The sequence below is a fragment of the Meles meles genome, chromosome 6 (assembly GCF_922984935.1).
Source record: "Meles meles chromosome 6, mMelMel3.1 paternal haplotype, whole genome shotgun sequence".
Taxonomy (NCBI): Eukaryota; Metazoa; Chordata; class Mammalia; order Carnivora; family Mustelidae; genus Meles; species Meles meles.
In genome coordinates, this window is record NC_060071.1 from 104,937,565 (window position 1) to 104,954,346 (window position 16,782).

At 41.4% G+C, this 16,782-nt stretch overlaps 1 protein-coding gene across 1 annotated transcript in view; it reads right to left on the reverse strand.

Annotated features, from left to right (window-relative positions):
* ERO1A (endoplasmic reticulum oxidoreductase 1 alpha) overlaps nucleotides 1-9,585 on the reverse strand; it is a 49,004-nt gene extending 39,419 nt beyond the window's left edge. Inside the window, exon 1 of the mRNA XM_046008511.1 lies at nucleotides 9,066-9,585. Coding sequence (XP_045864467.1) covers nucleotides 9,066-9,179 — 114 coding nt within the window. The 5' untranslated portion in view covers nucleotides 9,180-9,585. The remainder of the gene's footprint in view (nucleotides 1-9,065) is intronic.
* Between the last annotated feature and the right edge of the window lie 7,197 nt (nucleotides 9,586-16,782).

Sequence of the window (16,782 nt, forward strand, 5' to 3'; positions counted from 1 at the left end):
GCTTTCATTTCATATGCAAATTTGTCCTTGTTTCCTGCTAAAAATTCTCTGAGTATACAATAATCTTCAGTTCCTAATTTGGGGTACTAACAAAACAAAAGTGCTTCTAACCTAGATGATTTGACTTTTCACACCTCTTTCTTTCAAGCATTAAAAGCAAAACTTCTAAGGACATAAAATAGCTACTGTTTTCCCCCTTGGATACAAATTATTACACAAAGAAATAACAGGTAGTAAGACTACAAAGGCCAAAAGTGACACGTGCCAAGTAGAGACATTAGGTCACAAAAAGAAACAAGCACACACACACACACACACACACACACACTACTAACAAAAGAAAGGGTTTGAAACTTATTTTCCCCTTAATTCAGTTCTTTTAAATGTGTTCACCTTATCTTTATTAAATATTTTATTTATTTACTTACTTACTTACTTATTTATTTGAGAGCGAGAGCACAGAGGGAGAGGGAAAAGCAGACTACCCTCTGAGCAGAGAGCCCAATGTGGGACTCCATCCCAGTACCCGCAGATCATGACCTGAGCTGAAGGCAGACACTTTAACAACAGAGCCACCCAAGTGCCCCTTAAGTAATTCATTTTTTTCAAAAGATTTTATTTATTTATTTGACAGAGAGAGATCATAAGTAGGCAGAGAGGCAGGCAGAGAGAGAGGGAAGCAGGCTCCCCGCCGAGCAGAGAGCCCGATGTGGGACTCGATCCCAGGACCCTGAGATCATGATCTGAGCCGAAGGCAGCGGCTTAAACCACTGAGCCACCCAGGCGCCCGTTAAGTAATTCATTTTTAAGGTAAAAATCAATCTTTGAAATTCAAGTTCAAGCTACCCCCGGGGTACCACTCAATCCCTACTGGCTTAACTGTCCCTCCTATGTGTATCCAGGACACTTCACATACTCTCTACATACAAATTACCCCGCTATATTGGACTTAACCTATTTCACTCCCCCCCTCCCCCCAGAGTTTAAACTTCTTGAGAGCAAAATCATGTTTTGTATTCCTAGTCCTTAGCACTGTACTTCTAGAAAACATACAGGAGATGCTCAATATTTATTTGTGGAGTGGATGTATGAATGAATGTTTTGGTAAATAATGTCCACTCTCACTCTCATTCACTGGACACCAGCCCCACAAGCTAAATAGGACTATGTACTATCATGTCACCTACGGTAGCTCAGTGCTACCTACGGTATTCAGTGCTCCAGACCACACAAGCCCAAGTAGCAGGAATGCACTCAGAACAAGGAAGGTAAGCAGCAGAGGCAAATAATCTACTGCAAGCAACACCTTATCAATCTATACCTTAACCACAAAGGAAGCTAAAAGAAGCCCCAAACCATAAAGGAATGCAAGATGCATTCAGAGCAGAAATGGCTTATAGCCCGGAGCCCTCAAAGAGAGAAGACAGGACAATGGTAGATTTAAAAATCCTCTAACCTGGGTGGCTCAGTGTATTAAGCCGCTGTCTTCGGCTCAGGTCATGATCTCGGGGTCCGGGGATCGAGCCCCGCATCGGGCTCTCTGCTCCGCAGGGAGCCTGCTTCCTCCTCTCTCTCTGCCTGCCTCTCTGCCTACTTGTGATCTCTCTCTCTGTCAAATAAATAAATAAAATCTTTAAAAAAAAAAATCCTCGGGGCGCCTGGGTGGCTCAGTGGGTTAAAGCCTCTGCCTTCGGCTCAGGTCATGATCCCAGGGTCCTGGGATCGAGCCCCGCATCGGGCTCTCTGCTCCGCAGGGAGCCTGCTTCCTCCTCTCTCTCTGCCTGCCTCTCTGCCTAGTTGTAATTTCTCTCTGTCAAATAAATAAAATATTTAAAAAAAAAAATCCTCTAACCTTTACCTTAGAAATTGAGTAGGAGGTATTTCCAACTACTACAAAAGGTAGCAGGGCAGCTAAGGAGGTAGAGCAAGGGTGGGGGAGTTTCTGTAGATGGAGAGGCCCCAGCAAAAGAGAGACAGGAAGATACTCAGAAATCCAAGCCACGTGACTGTTCAGATAAGCCTGCCAATCGGCAAAACCCAATACCTGGAAAGAAGTCTGGCAGGTGTGATGCCAGGCCCAGTTCTACAAACTAGAGAACCAGGCATGTTACCAGAATAGAGTCTCTGGGAAAGACAAAGGAAGAAATCCAGTGAACAGAATCTTGGAAACAAAGCAATGTCCTAGTACCTAAACTAAGACCCAAAGTTGGGTGCTGATTTGGAACAAGGACGACCTGACATTGATGCAGCTCTGGGATGTGTGAAGGCTACTTAAATTATGGCCACACTGTCTCTAAACTCCAAGGGAATTCTGACCTGACCCTACCTTAGGAACCTGAATGAGTTTAATGCCCCCTCCCCAACTCCCTGCCACACACACAGACAAAGTGACTGATGCACGCTAAAATTTGAGATTTGCTGCTCTAGGCCTCAGGTGGCAATCAGCCTTGGGTAGGGAACCAAATTAACAGGTGGCAAGTAGAAGGCCCTTGCTGAGGTATGGCAGATACAAGGACCAGGGTAGACCTGACATAACATCACCCAGTTTAAAGTCCTAGTCTCTAAAGAGCTGAAAAGCCTTTGAGGGCCTTTGACCGCAACCTCCCAAGCACACAGCAATGCCCTCCTACACACTCTGAAGGAGGCAGTGCGAGACAACGGATAGCACGAAGGCCCGGGGGTCAGGGCTTCTTGGGGTTGAATCCCATCTCTGCTACTTATTAGTTACTGATCTTACCCAAGTTTTTTTTTTTAACCTCTCTAAGCCTCAGTTTGCTCTCTCAACACAAAATGGCAATACTAATAATTCCCATCTGTAAGAGTTAATATCAAGATGAAATTACAGAATAAATGGCCAGTAAGTGTTAGATTTATCACGCTACTGCTGCCTAAATGCTTCTAGGGAAAGGGATGTTACTATCCCCAAAGCAACCCACAATTTTTTTTTTTTTTTGAAAGAGAGAGAGAGAGAACACACATGCATTCTAATACATGAGTCCACGGTGATGGGCTGGCGGGGGACGGGGGGCAGCACAGAGGGAGAGAGAATCTTAAGCAGGCTCTAAGCCTGGTGCAGAGCCTGATGTGGGGCTTGATCCCATGACCCTGAGATCATGACATAAGCTGAAATCAAGAGTCAGACACCTAACCAACTAAGCCACCCAGGCACCCCTAATTTTTTTTTAATAAGAAAAAAAAAAGGCCCCGTTTGCAGCTAAAATTTTCCCAAAATTTTACATCTGTAGCCCCAGTGGAACATAGAACTGGATAGCCAACAGTTGGCTACAGAGGTAGTCTCAAAACAGTTTCTCCACAGATGGACTGGTTTGGACCAAATACCAAATATAAAAGGCAAGTGAAAAGAAAATAACATGGGTCTGCTTGTTCACTATTTTCTTTGTTCACTATTTAATTTACAATGAAAGGCAAAACAAAAAAACACTTTCTAAATAGTTTCCTTATGAGCAAACAACTTCTAGTCCTATCATAGACTATCATTTTTTTCCAAAGCACTGTGAAAATATATTCTTCATACTTGTATGAAATATGAAATACCTTTTAAAAGTGTTCAAAGTGGGGGCACCTGGGTGGCTCAGCTGGTTAAGCACCCGACTCTTGATTTCAGTTCAGGTCATGATCTCAGGGTCCTGCTGAGATCTGCACTCAGCTGGGAGTCTGCTTGAGGATTCTCTCTCTCTCCCTCTCCCTCTGCCCCTTCCCTGCCTGCACATGTGCGAGTTCGCTCTCTCTCTCTCTGTCAAATAAATAAATCATTAAAAAAAAAAAGTGTTCAAAGTGGTTTTTTTTTTGTTTTTTGTTTTTTTGCAGAAACCTTTAGTTGTATTTAATTTTATAGTGGTTTGTGACCATCAAAAAGAACATGAAAACTATTTATTGAAAGAGTTGACTGAGGCACCTCTGTTAATGAAAACATGGAAATACCAAACATTCTATACTCAGTAGTTGACACCATTCTAAGGACATGGAAAGGTATAAGCTATTTCTGCCTTGAAGCCTTAGTCTTTAGAATTTTAAATTGTTGTTGTGACCCAAAGTGTAGCAACCAATGTAAAACGTGCACTCCTCCACATTCTTTGTTCAAATAGTAAGTACTCACAGTCAGTGGACATCTCTGCAGGATAACCTGTTTCAAAGAGTCCTCTAAGTTTTAATCCAGGTGTATTTCCACCTACCAGGCAACATATTATGGAGTGTCTCTTCCATGGCCCGGCCACTCTAACAAATAAAACTGTTTTTTAAATTGACCTAAACAGGGCAGGTGGCTCAGAGCCTGGGTAGCTCTGTTGGTTAAATACATGATTCTTGATTTCGGCTCAGGTCATTATCTGACAGTCTCGGGATTGAGCCTTACGTTGGGCTCTGTGCTCAGTGAGGAATCTGCTTGAGATTCTCTCTCTCCCTCTTCTTCCCCTCCTGCCCTTTCCCTCATTCTCACTTGTGCTCACTCTCTCACTCTCAAATAAATAAATAAAATATTAAATAAATAAATAAATAAATAAGTAAATAAATAAAATCGATCTAAACAAGCCACTGGACAGGTAAATCTGCCAAAATACATGCATGAAGAGTTCATCTACAATGTACTCCAAACAAAAACGATCAATTTTGAAATAGACATTGAGTTATCTGACCTACTTCCCTTTCATTAGCCTGATATTTACTGCACTGAAGTAAGTGGATCTGAGTGTTATCAGCACTAGCCATATTAAGATTAATAAAACATTCTGACTACATGGGAGTTTATAGACTCGTTTCTAATTAATTTAAATGAAAAACCTGTCCATACTGCCTGCATATCTGGGCTTCAATATTTCTCCTGGGGTTATTTCTTTAAAATGCATCCTGGGATTCCAAGAACTGGGACTAAAGTTCTGTTACATTCCTTCTCTCTAATGGTACGTAGTGGGGAAAAGGAAATTTGAAACCCTGTCAAAAGCAAAACAAAAAACAAAAAACAAAACAAAAAAAGAAAACAAGAAAGTCTGAAGAGTCTCCATTTACTTCAAGCCCATACTATTACAACAAATAATACGACTATTATTGTGGTTGAAAGAAAGGGCATGTCATGATCATACGGTTCTTTACACAAATCACATAGACCTGCACACCAAGTGCACGTTTTTAAAAATTTTTAAGTAGAATGGTTTAAAAAATGGGACACTGTATTTAAGGAAGACTTATAAGTCCCAGGCAATTGATACCTATTTGCAGCAACTAACACTGCAGCATCGTTACCAAAATAACTGACAACATACAGTGGAAATGGTTTTAGTAGGACTTGATGTCAACAGACATATGCAGTAATTGACCAGCTTTAAAGATTCATTTGGAGCCATCAACCCATCTGAAAGATCAATTCCAGAAAAACATGCAAATGGCTCGCTAAGCAGAGTAACTGAAAGAATATACTCCTGCTAGCACAGTGCTCACATCCTGTTTTGTAACTTCCCTAATATTCGCTGAGTACCAATTATGTACCAGGCTCAGTACCCTGGAGTATCAAGAAATGGGACTAAATTTTAAAAATTTTTGTTTAGGGGCACCTGGGTGGTTCAGTGGATTAAAGCCTCTGCCTTTGGCTCAGGTCGTGATCCCAGGGGCCTGGGATGGAGCCCTGCAGGGCATCGGGCTCTCTGCTCAGCAGGGGGCCTGCTTCCCTTCCTCTCTGCCTGCCTCTCTGCCTACCTGTGATCTCTATCAAATAAATAAATAAAACCTTAAAAAAATAAAATTTTTAGTTTATTTCTTGGTTTCTCAAAACTTATTCACAATTGGCCTCAATAAAATGCTTACTGAATTTAATCTGTTTATTTGTAGAGCTTTGTACATTTTACTTCAATCACTTTCCAAGGCCAAATAACTACATGCTACTTTGGCTCCATTTAGAGTTGGTATCCTGTTAACCAAACCCCTATTACCAGGCACCCATGTGATGAAGGGTGATGATGTGGTAATTCAAGGCAGAAGCAGGTAAGAGAGACTGGCAGTAGGAAGGGAGACGACTATTAACAAAGCAGACGCCACAGAACTTTGCTCCTAATTCGGTATTGCAAAGAGAATAAGAGATTTTAACTTTTATTTCTAAACTTTAGGTTGAAAGATAGTCTTTAATTTAGTGTCTAGCATTATTTACTAACTTTTTAAAAAGATTTTCTTTTTTAAGTAATCTCTACACCCAACATAGGGTTCGAACTTACATCCCCAAGATCGAGTATCATCCCCTACTGCCTGAGCCAACCAGGTGTCCCTACTAACTTGTTTTTTAAGATGCTTAAGATCTGGGCATCCCAGGGTCCTGCTTCTCCCTTTCCCTCTGGCATTCCCCCTCCTCATGCTCTTACTGTGTCCAAAAAATAAACAAAATCTTTAAAATAAAGTACTTTTATTTTATCTCTGCCTCTCCCTCTACCCAAGCTCTAAAGAACTTTATTCACTAAATTCTAAGTTCTTTTTTTTTTTAAGATTTTATTTATTTATTTGACAGAGAGATCACAAGTAGAGAGGCAGGCAGAGAGAGAGAGAGAGGGAAAGGGAAGCAGGCTCCCTGCTGAGCAGAAAGCCCGATGTGGGACTCGATCCCAGGACCCTGAGATCATGACCTGAGCCGAAGGCAGCAGCTTAACCCACTTAGCCACCCAGGCGCCCCACTAAATTCTAAGTTCTTAAGGGCAAGAATCACACCATAGTTATTTCTGTATTCCAAACACTCAGGTCAATGTACACAGTGTTTATAAATGTTTATTGAATGAATAATTTCCATCATTCATCTCCTCTAATCTTTTCTTCCACCATTCTTTTATGTGTGTCTCTCTCGTTTCTGTACATGTCTGTATCTATACGCTCATCTCCAATTTTCTCTTCATGTCTATTCATTTGTCCCTTCTCCTCCTTACCCTCATCTCTTCTGTTACTGACCATAACAGAACTAAAATGTATTTTTGTTTCAATCTATTAAATCAAAACTGATGGTCTCTGTTCTTAAACTGATTAAATAGACCATTTTAAATTTTTCTTAAAAGTGTTTTCTAGGGGACCTGGGTGGCTCAGTTGGTTAAGCAACTTCCTTTGGCTCAGGTCATGATCCCAGAGGCCTGGAATCAAGTCCCACATCGGGTTCCCAACTCCACGGGGAGTTTGCTTCTCCCTCTGACTTTCTCCCTTTTCATGCTCTCTCTCTCTCAAATAAATAAAATCTTAAAAAAAAAAAAAAACCACAAAAAACTTTTTTACTGTGTGACCCTCAATTTATTATTTGTAAAAGTTGATTCTGAAAAGAAAAACAGCCACTCTTGTTCTAAAACAAAAAGAAAGGGATCTAATGGATGTCTGTGTTAGGGGAATATACAAATCTTGAAAATATTGTAAGGGGGGGGGCTTAAATACTGATTAGAAGAAAAAATATTAAAATATTAAAATTCCCCAATTTTAATCAGGTATCTAAAAAGGTTATGGGGGGAGTAGTGAAAGTTGAAATGCTCAACATGTACTATTATTTCATTATCTAAAAATCTAAAATGTAGTTGAAAATGTTATATTGCACATCTTGTTTCAACACTAAGTTCTTTTATTTCATTTTTTAAAGATTTTATTTATTTGAGAAAGAGGAAAAGAGATCATGAGAATGGAGAAGGTCAGAGGGAGAAGCAGACTCCCCACGGAGCTGGGAGCCTGATGTGGGATTGGTTCCCAGGAGTCCGGGATCATGACCTGAGCCGAAGGCAGTCATTTAACCAACTGTGCCACCCAGGGGCCCCAACACTAACTTATTTTAAAATATTTTACCTCAATATTACCCATTTGTAAAAGCTGACACTTTGTGTTATATTGTATTTGTAATCTGAAGAAAAATGACCCTTCTTCCTTTTAAGTACTTGATTGTGTGCAGTTTGCAACCCCTGAAGGTAAAGGAGCTTTTCAGTCTTAGTAGTAGAGGAGCAATTTCCTTTCAACTTGTCCTACTCGTGCTGGGATAACACCTCAACTCCCAAATCACTCCACAAATGGACAAAATGCAAGAATATAAAGCAGTGAAAGAGACAGTACTTCTCCCCATAACGCTGATTTATTTATTTTTTCCTTCCATAAGATTTAAGGTTGTTTCTTTACTCTGTGAAATAGTAGCATTGCCCTTACACACATAAAATGTCATTTCTGATAATAGTACAATCCACTTAAAAGGAAAAATGTGTATGTCTACCCTCAATTTTCTATAAAATGTAATTTTTATCAACATAAGCCAACCAAAACGTGACTTTAAGAGTAATGATATTAAAACACAGAATACTGTAGATCCAAAAACCTCTAAATTTCTTTGAAAAATTTTCTCAAGGAACCCACATCTCTTACTAAACAGGGAAAATGATCATAATAAGCGTGTAATTAAACTTGTGCACTGAGGAGTAAGGCTCATCCTCCCAGTTCAGACCAGCTAAATGGGCGTCACGTTAAGAGACTCTCATCACATTTAGGAAAAAGAAAGGACACACAGTGCGAGGAGCCACAGGGTAAGCCGCAGCCCCAAAGGCACAAGGCAGTGAGGCTTAGACACAGAAAAGCCACACCAAGTCCTTCTCCTGCCTGACAACGCGATCTGAGTAGCCGCCCTACAAAAGCGTGTCCTGCCCAGGAAGCAGAGAGAAGGCACCCAGCATAGGCACAACGTACACAGTTCCAGGTCAAGTTAGAAGTTAGGAAGACCCAGGTTTCTGCTAAAATAACAAATAGTGAGTATGCGCGCACAGTGTCCACGCCCTTCCCGGGAAGGGAAGACCAACAAAGATGCATAAACCAACTCGGTAAAAAACACAACAGCGTGCACCCACACCTCTCACCCAACACCGGATCCGAGGGCGGCTGCGTTGGGACACCGGTCCACACCAAGGCAGGCGAACTGCAGAGGACTCAGCCCCGCAAGAGGGGACTCGTCCGGGAGGATGGAAACTCAGGGGTCCTCCTAGCCCCTCACCTGCCAGGCTGCGCGGGACGGAGCGCAGGGGAGAGACGGGAAGCACGGGAGCGGCCGCACGGCCGCGCACAGCCCTCACCTGGCAGAAGCACCTCTGCGCCGCTGTCTCAGGGGCCTGCCGCCCACCGTGACCCGAGCCGAGCAGCCACACGGCCCCCACGAGGCCGATCAGGAAGCCCCAGCGGCACCCCATAGCCGCTCTGGCCGATCGCCGCCTGGCGCCTCGCGATGTCAGCACTGGGGCGCAGGCCGCGCGTCCGCAGATGAAGCCCGCGCGGGCCGGCCCCCAGTAGCGCCCCACCTCCGGGCCGCCTCTCAGGCCCGCCCTCGACTCTCCCGCCTCTCAGCCGCAGCCACCTCCCGGCAGAGCCTGCGGACGTGCCTAGGCGCCCGCAGCGGGCCGCCCAGGGCCTTAGGTCGGCTTCCTTCCCCGCGCTTGAGGCTGACGCACGAACCCGCTTCCCGGTGTGGCCCCGCCCGGAGCGCCGCGCCCGGCCCCGGTCCCCCTACGCCCGGTGCCTGTTGCCTCGCTCGCGGGCGGCCGCCCCAACCCCCGCACTGGAGTCGGGGTCTTTCCCGCTGTGAGAGCGAGAGCGAAACCAAAGGGGTCTGGGTCTCCCCGCAGGGCCCCGCCCCACCCCACCCCACCCCGCGCACTCCCAATCCTTCCGTATCTCAAAGCGTAGAAAGCAAACCGTATCAATTACGCGTCCACAGTGTCCCTGGCAGTCTTAAAGCTGAAAGGGACATGAGTGGTCATCAAGACCAGGGTTGCAAAGGTAACTTAGAGTTTCTAGTAGTTACATCGAAAGAGCAAAAAGAAACAGGTGAAATTAATTTTAATAATTTATTTAGCCCAATACATGTGAAACATTTCAAAATACACTCAATAGTAAATGATTCATTAAATATTTTACATGTTGTTTTTTTAAGTCTAATGTGGTGTGCATTTTATGCAAACTAGCCATATTTCATAGTCAAATATAGCGAGAGAGTGGCTACGATTGTATCCATCAGCGCAGGTGGAAACTACCCTCGCATTTCATCTCCCCACTCTGGGGAGATGACTTGAGGAAGAGGCAACTGGTCCTTTGATTCCGAGCCATAGGTCTATTCTAAAAGCTTTTTTTTTTTTCCCAAGGAAAAATTTTCAAGGTGAAACTGGAAAGCTTCCCAACATCTTACACATTAACATTTCAAATATTTCAAATTATCTTTTTTTTTTTTTTTTTGGTATGCCATTTTTTAAAGAACCGTCATTTAATGAAGTAGCTTAGGATATGGTAGGCCCCAAATAGGTATTACTTCTGTTTTCCAGCTGAGAAAAATAAGCATAGAAAGTTTATATACCTTATTCAAAGTCACATGATATGCTAGAGGTGAGACTCAAACTCAGATATTACTTCAATGCCCATAACCTATGCTCTCCCCATCACTTGCCAACTGGAGAGTAAAATGTAAATGTAAAATGTCATCAACCATCTGAGATCCTGGCGGGCCTGAGCAGCTCAGATTCTAATAGCTACAACATGCTACATTTACATATTAATCCATTCTCCCTCTTTGCCTAGGAAGTTCTTTTTCATCATGCCTGGTACTGATCCTACTTCTCTCTCCAACGCCAGACTCAGCTCATTGCTTCTCTCTTCTACATGGTCTTTCTGGTTTCTGCTTCACCCATTTCCAGTCTCTAAATGAATTTCAAATCAATAAACTTACTCTATACCAGACTGAGCTTGATACTAGAGATAAAAAGACATAAAGTCCCTGCATGTAGAGCGACACCCCGCAAAACTTCATATGTGATCCTTTATGACATTTCTACTTCATGTTTCTACCACTAAATTTTAATCTCCTTCAACTGTTTAAGTGGGAATTATGCCTCAAACATACCTGTGACTCTCAGTATCTCAACAAGTGTTCTTTTTGCCTGTGTTTGTAAAATGAGTATTTTTTCGTATACAGTATTAATACCTAAAGAATACACTATCAAAAATAAGAGATACAAAAATGGAGAAACTAAATGAATAAAGCCTAAAGTTGCAGAAGGAAGCAGTCTGAATATGAATCAGCTCTGGATTTCACCCTGATGCAATAAACCTGTAATTTGGGGGAGTTTAAACGTATGAATGTTCCCAGGACAAAAGCTCCATTCCTCAGATTTGAATTCTTGCCCACAATAAATTTCTAGCAAACTCGTAATCAGATACCATCACCATATAAGACAATTTAGTTTTTACTTTACTGCTTTATCGGCTTTATTGAAGTTTAATCAGCTACTAAAATTGTAAGATATTTAAAGTGTGTGTCATGATGATCTGATACACAGATACATTGTCAAAGGACCCCCCAACTGAGTTCATTAACACATCTATCATCTCACATATTTACCCTTTCTTCCTCTTCAGTGAGAACATTTAAGTTCAACTCTCTTACCAAATTTCAATTATACAAATAGTTACCAACTACAGTCACCATATTAGACATTAGAACCTAAGAGCTTATTCATCTTATGTTTGAAGGTTTGTACCCCCTTACCAGTTTCTCCCTATTCCTCCCCCAACCCCAGCCCGTGCCAACCACTCTTCTACTCTCTTTGTTTCTATAAGTTTGCCTTTTTAAAAAAAATTTTTTTTCACATATAAGTGATACCATGCAGTATTTGTCTTTCTCTGTCTGCTTATTTACTAGGCATGATGCCCTCAAGGCCTATCCATGTTGTAGCAAACAGCAGGATTTCCTTCTTTCTCATAACTGAATAGTAGTCCATTATATATGTATATCACATCCCCTTTAGCCATCTATCCACTGAAGTACACTTAGGTTGTTTCCATACTTTGGCAATTGGGAATATGCTGCAATGAACATGGGAGTGCAGATTTCTCTTTGAGACAATGGTTTCATATGCACCCAGAAGTGGGATTGCTGGATCTTACTTTATTGTCTTGAGACTTATAATTTTTCCTTTCAGCTTTGTAAGATATTTCAGAATGTGTGAAATACAGTTTTATAACACATGGCATAATGCCACTGACATTTATTTCCCTGAGAATCCTTCAAGTCAGTCCTTTTTGTGGGAGTTTACTTTTCCCAACCTGCCTGCTCTGGCAATCATCTCACCTGTGTTAGGGCTTATGAAATACCTGATTAGTCATTCAGTAACTATTAAGGAGCACCCACAGGGCACATAGTTCAATCTTTGCTCTCCAAAAGTCCAGCCTCCCTTCTATTACACCTTAGCTAAACAACATCAAATTTTTTAGAGATGAACAAGGTCACAACCTTGTTATTCTAATACTAGTGATTATAACAATAACATAACTTAGATTTAGTGTACACAGCATTTCTTGATGGAATTCTGATTACCTGTGCAAACAACAGCTATTATTATTTTTTTTAATGACTAAAGCAGGAAATGGCTTGTGCCCAATTTCCCAAAATGAGACATGGAGATTTCTGTAGGAAGCTTCTCAGTACCTAACCACTTTCTGGCACTGAATAGGTTGGAAGGAAATAATTTAAAGGGAAAAATCTGCTCAAGGAAAAGGAATTTTTATGACACTCAAGAGGAAGAAAAGCTAAGTAAAAATCTAAAGGTTTGGTAGTTGATAGTTGATTAGATCTATTTATCTAACTAGTATTTATTAAATATAAATATGCATGTAATACCTTGCTAGAATTTTCTCTCAAGACACTTGAGGTTATTTGAGAAAGGGAAGAAATGCCACCTAAGCGCTATCTTCACCTCCTTTCCCTCACATTCCTAGAAGAACAAGCTTCATATAGCAGCAACTGACATATTAACTTCCCCTTAATCCCACTGTGCAGTCAGGGATCCAACTCTACCGTCCTACTCCTCTATACCTGGCCATCTTATGGTCAAATCTAATTACCACTTTCATGAGATCATGAAATCTCTGCTGCATTTTGACAATGCTGATTCCATCCTCCTTCAATTCAGTTTCCTGTGCACCAAACACTCCACATTCTCCTTACACTTCTCTAATATTATTTAACTGTCTCCTTCATGGGCTTTCCCCCAGCCTACCTCTATGGTGTGGACGTTCTCCAGGATTCTATCCTCTGTCCAGTGCTCTTCTTCTATATTTGCCCCTGAAGAAAGTTGCCCAGTCTCATGATTTTAAATACCTCCTCCCTGCTGATGACTCCTTAATCTATTTTTCTAGTTCAGATCTCTCCTTCGACCTTCAAAATCCAACTGCCTATCAGACACAAACATCTGCTTTCCTTAGAACTGTTTGATCACACCACTATCCATATCTAAACACCTAGAAAGCAGGAAGCCACCCTCAGTTTCTCCCTCTTTTCTTCCAATCTATAGATTGGTTAATCTATTAGTTAACCAAGTCCCCCCAGTTCTATCTCCCTTTACTCCATCTTTATGACCTAGGACTTAGTTTCGGTACTTACTGTCACTCGCCTGATTTATTGTCACATTTTCTTAAATGATCACCCAGCCTCTTGGCTTGTACCCATCAAAAAACAGCTTCCGGGGCACCTGGGTGGCTCAGTGGGTTAAGCCTCTGCCTTCGGCTGGGGTCATGGTCTCGGGGTCCTGGGATCGAGCCCCACATCGGGCTCTCTGTTCGGCAGGGAGCCTGCTTCCCCCTCTCTCTCTGCCTGCCTCTCTGCCTACTTGTGATCTCTGTCTGTTAAATAAACAAATAAAGTCTTTAAAAAAAAAAAGCCTCCGTGCTACCCTGATTTCTCAAAAATATAAATCTGACCACATCACACCTCTGTTTAAAATCTCCAATGGTCACCACTATCTGAGGAATCAAATTCAAGATTCTCAGCATGATGTTCAAGGTCCCAGTGATCTGGCCCCGCCTATTTTTCCAGTTATGTCTCCAATACCTCTCTGCCTTATAGTCACTGAACTATTAACAATTCCCCATATTGATCTTGTTTCCTCCCTCCATGTCTTTACAAAGTTTCCAATCCTGAAATGTTTTCTGCCCTGTCCCACGTGGGCCGTCCTCAATTCATCTGGTTAACTCCTTTAAGATTAAGCTCAAGCAACTGCTACCTCCATGAAGTCTTCCCTAACTCCTCTGTGGTTGGATTAGTTTTCTCCTTTTTCATTCCATAATCTCATATAATTGTGCTTAGTACATGGAATCAAATATGAATTTATGTATTCTCCTCATTCAACAGAGGGGTAGGGAACTCACTTTAGTAGTCTCGGCTTCCTCAGCACTTAAGTGTGTGAGTTTCACAAGACAAGTTTTAAGTGAATTAATGAACGTACACATAAATTAAATAATGAACTTGAAAAGATAACAGCCTGAGATGTCACAGGGCAACATGTGATTACGTTTCAAACAAAAATTATAAGCTTAAAGGCAAAGCAACCATTTTAGGCAGAAGTAAATTTGGGTGGGGCAGAGGACAGAAGAGAATTGGAATTGACAAGAGAAAATTCACAAAAGATATGGATGTGGGAAAACTAACGACAAAGTAGGGGCTCAACTACCAGTTGATGGATTAGAAAAAAATAAAAGAAACTTACCTAAATTCATTTAGAACACATTTCCAGATCAGATTGTCCAGTCAAGAAAGAAGAGTGGCTACAAACTCAGGAACTCTAGACATGGCATGTTTGGACAGAGAGGGGAGAAATGTCCAAAATGAAAAAAAAAAAAAAAAGGTGGATTAAGTGAAGCCCCTCCCTGTTGAATGTTAAAATGCCTCCCTTATCTCCAGCAGACCACCTGTAATACTCAGTTCCAAAACTGAAGACCTTATGCATACCTGCTTTCTAGTCACCACCTCATGCCTAATCCCTTCCTCTGCCATTCTAAAAGGAGAGTAGAGAATTATTCCAGGAATAAACAAAAGCATTAAAAATACCAGAACCGTTAGTGCCCCCCACTCATACACTCAGAATTCTTCTGCCTTTTATTTAATGACTCAGTTTATGATCAGAATACTCAGGCTAACAAGTTTGTTAAGGAAAACCTCCAACATGAAACAGACCAAAGCAAACAAGAAAATAGAACTTTGAGGAAACAAAGAAGGAAGAAAGGAAGACAAACAAACAGCTATAATCAATATCATCAAACACATAAGAACTGGAGTCTATAAAAAGGAAAAACTAGAGAACAAGAAAGAGATCTTGGAAACTAAACATATGATAGCCAAAATAAAAAAGTTTTGACTGAAATATTAGAGGAAACATTGAGGAAATCTCCTAGATAGTGATATAAAAAAACAAAGAGGTAGAAATAAATGAGAGGAAATGGAAAAAATAGAGGGTTAATTCAAGTAGAGTCTGACTAATAAGAGTACCAGGAAGAGAGAACATGAAAATAGAGAAGAAATCATCTTAGAGGGTATTCAAGAAAATAGCCAAAACTGAAGGATAGCTACTTAAATTGATAAGGAACACTGAGTGCCCAGTCTACTAGATGAAAAATGTCCCTAACAGAGGTAAAATTTTCAGAAAGAAAAACAAAATACCTGGTACTCTACAAAGAATTAAGAATCAGAAGGGTACTACAGAAGCACTGGAAGCCCTAGGATAATGGAGGAAGGCCCTCAAAATTCTGAGAATTCTTTTTTTTTTAATATTTTATTTATTTGACAGAGAGAAATCACAACTAGGCAGAGAGGCAGGCAGCAGGCTCCCTGCGGAGCAGAGAGCCCGATGCGGGGCTCGATCCCAGGACCCCGGGATCATGACCTGAGCCGAAGGCAGAGGCTTTAACCCACTGAGCCACCCAGGCGCCCCAAAATTCTGAGAATTCTTTAGCCAGCCAAGCTATTAATCAAGTCTGAGAATAGAATTAAGGTTTTTTTTTTATATATGAAGAATAATGTACATCTTTAAATCCTTTTTCAGACAATTTATGGGAGGATATGATCCAACCAAAGGAGTAAACTAGAAATGAGGAGCCATGGGTATTCAGAAAGAAAGGATAGCACCAAAGAGGAGTTAGAGAAGTTCTGAGAAGACAGGCATGCAATGTCCTTACAGCCCAGATTACAGACAGCAGGGAGGCCTAAGGAGGAGTATCACTAGGTGAACTGGAGGGATACCTGATGCGAATGACTTTATGGAAAACACTATTCAGGGGAAGTTAACAATTTTATTGTAAAGTTGAGGGGAAGTGATTTAAAAAAAACAACACCAAAGAACATTTTTAAAATGAGGCAGCTTTTAATTCTAGGAAGTTCAAACAATTTTTACAATAAAATGTACCTGTTGTAGGGTTGCCGGGTGGTTCATTTGGTTAAACGACTGCCTTCAGCACAGGTCATGATCCTGGGGTCCCGGGATTGAGCCCACATTGGGCTTCCTGCTCAGCGGGAGGCCTGCTTCTTCCTCTCCCTCTGCTGCTTCCACTGCTTGTGCTCTTTTGCTTTCTGTCCAAAAAAAAAAAAAATTTTTAATAAAATCTTAAAAAAAAAAAAAAGAATTGAGGAATGGGACCCGGGGCAGAATAGGGTAGGGACTCCTCTTTTTCAATCTAAGTGTTGTGGTACTTTTAAAAAGAAGTCTTTATGTATTACTTTATTAAAGAAGAGTATTTCCCAGAAGCATAGGATTTTAACTTCTATTCCTATCTCAATATCTTACTGCTTAGCTATGAATACATTCAATTACATGCATTCTGGTAGACATTTGAGGTAGATATTTGGGATGACAAATTTCCAAAAACTTAAGCGTTGCGGATGATGCGGGAACAAAAATAGTTGCTACTTGCCTATCTGGTAGTTTCCCAAATTCTCTCTAGAAAATATCAGCTCCTGTCCTATTAGCTATCTATCAC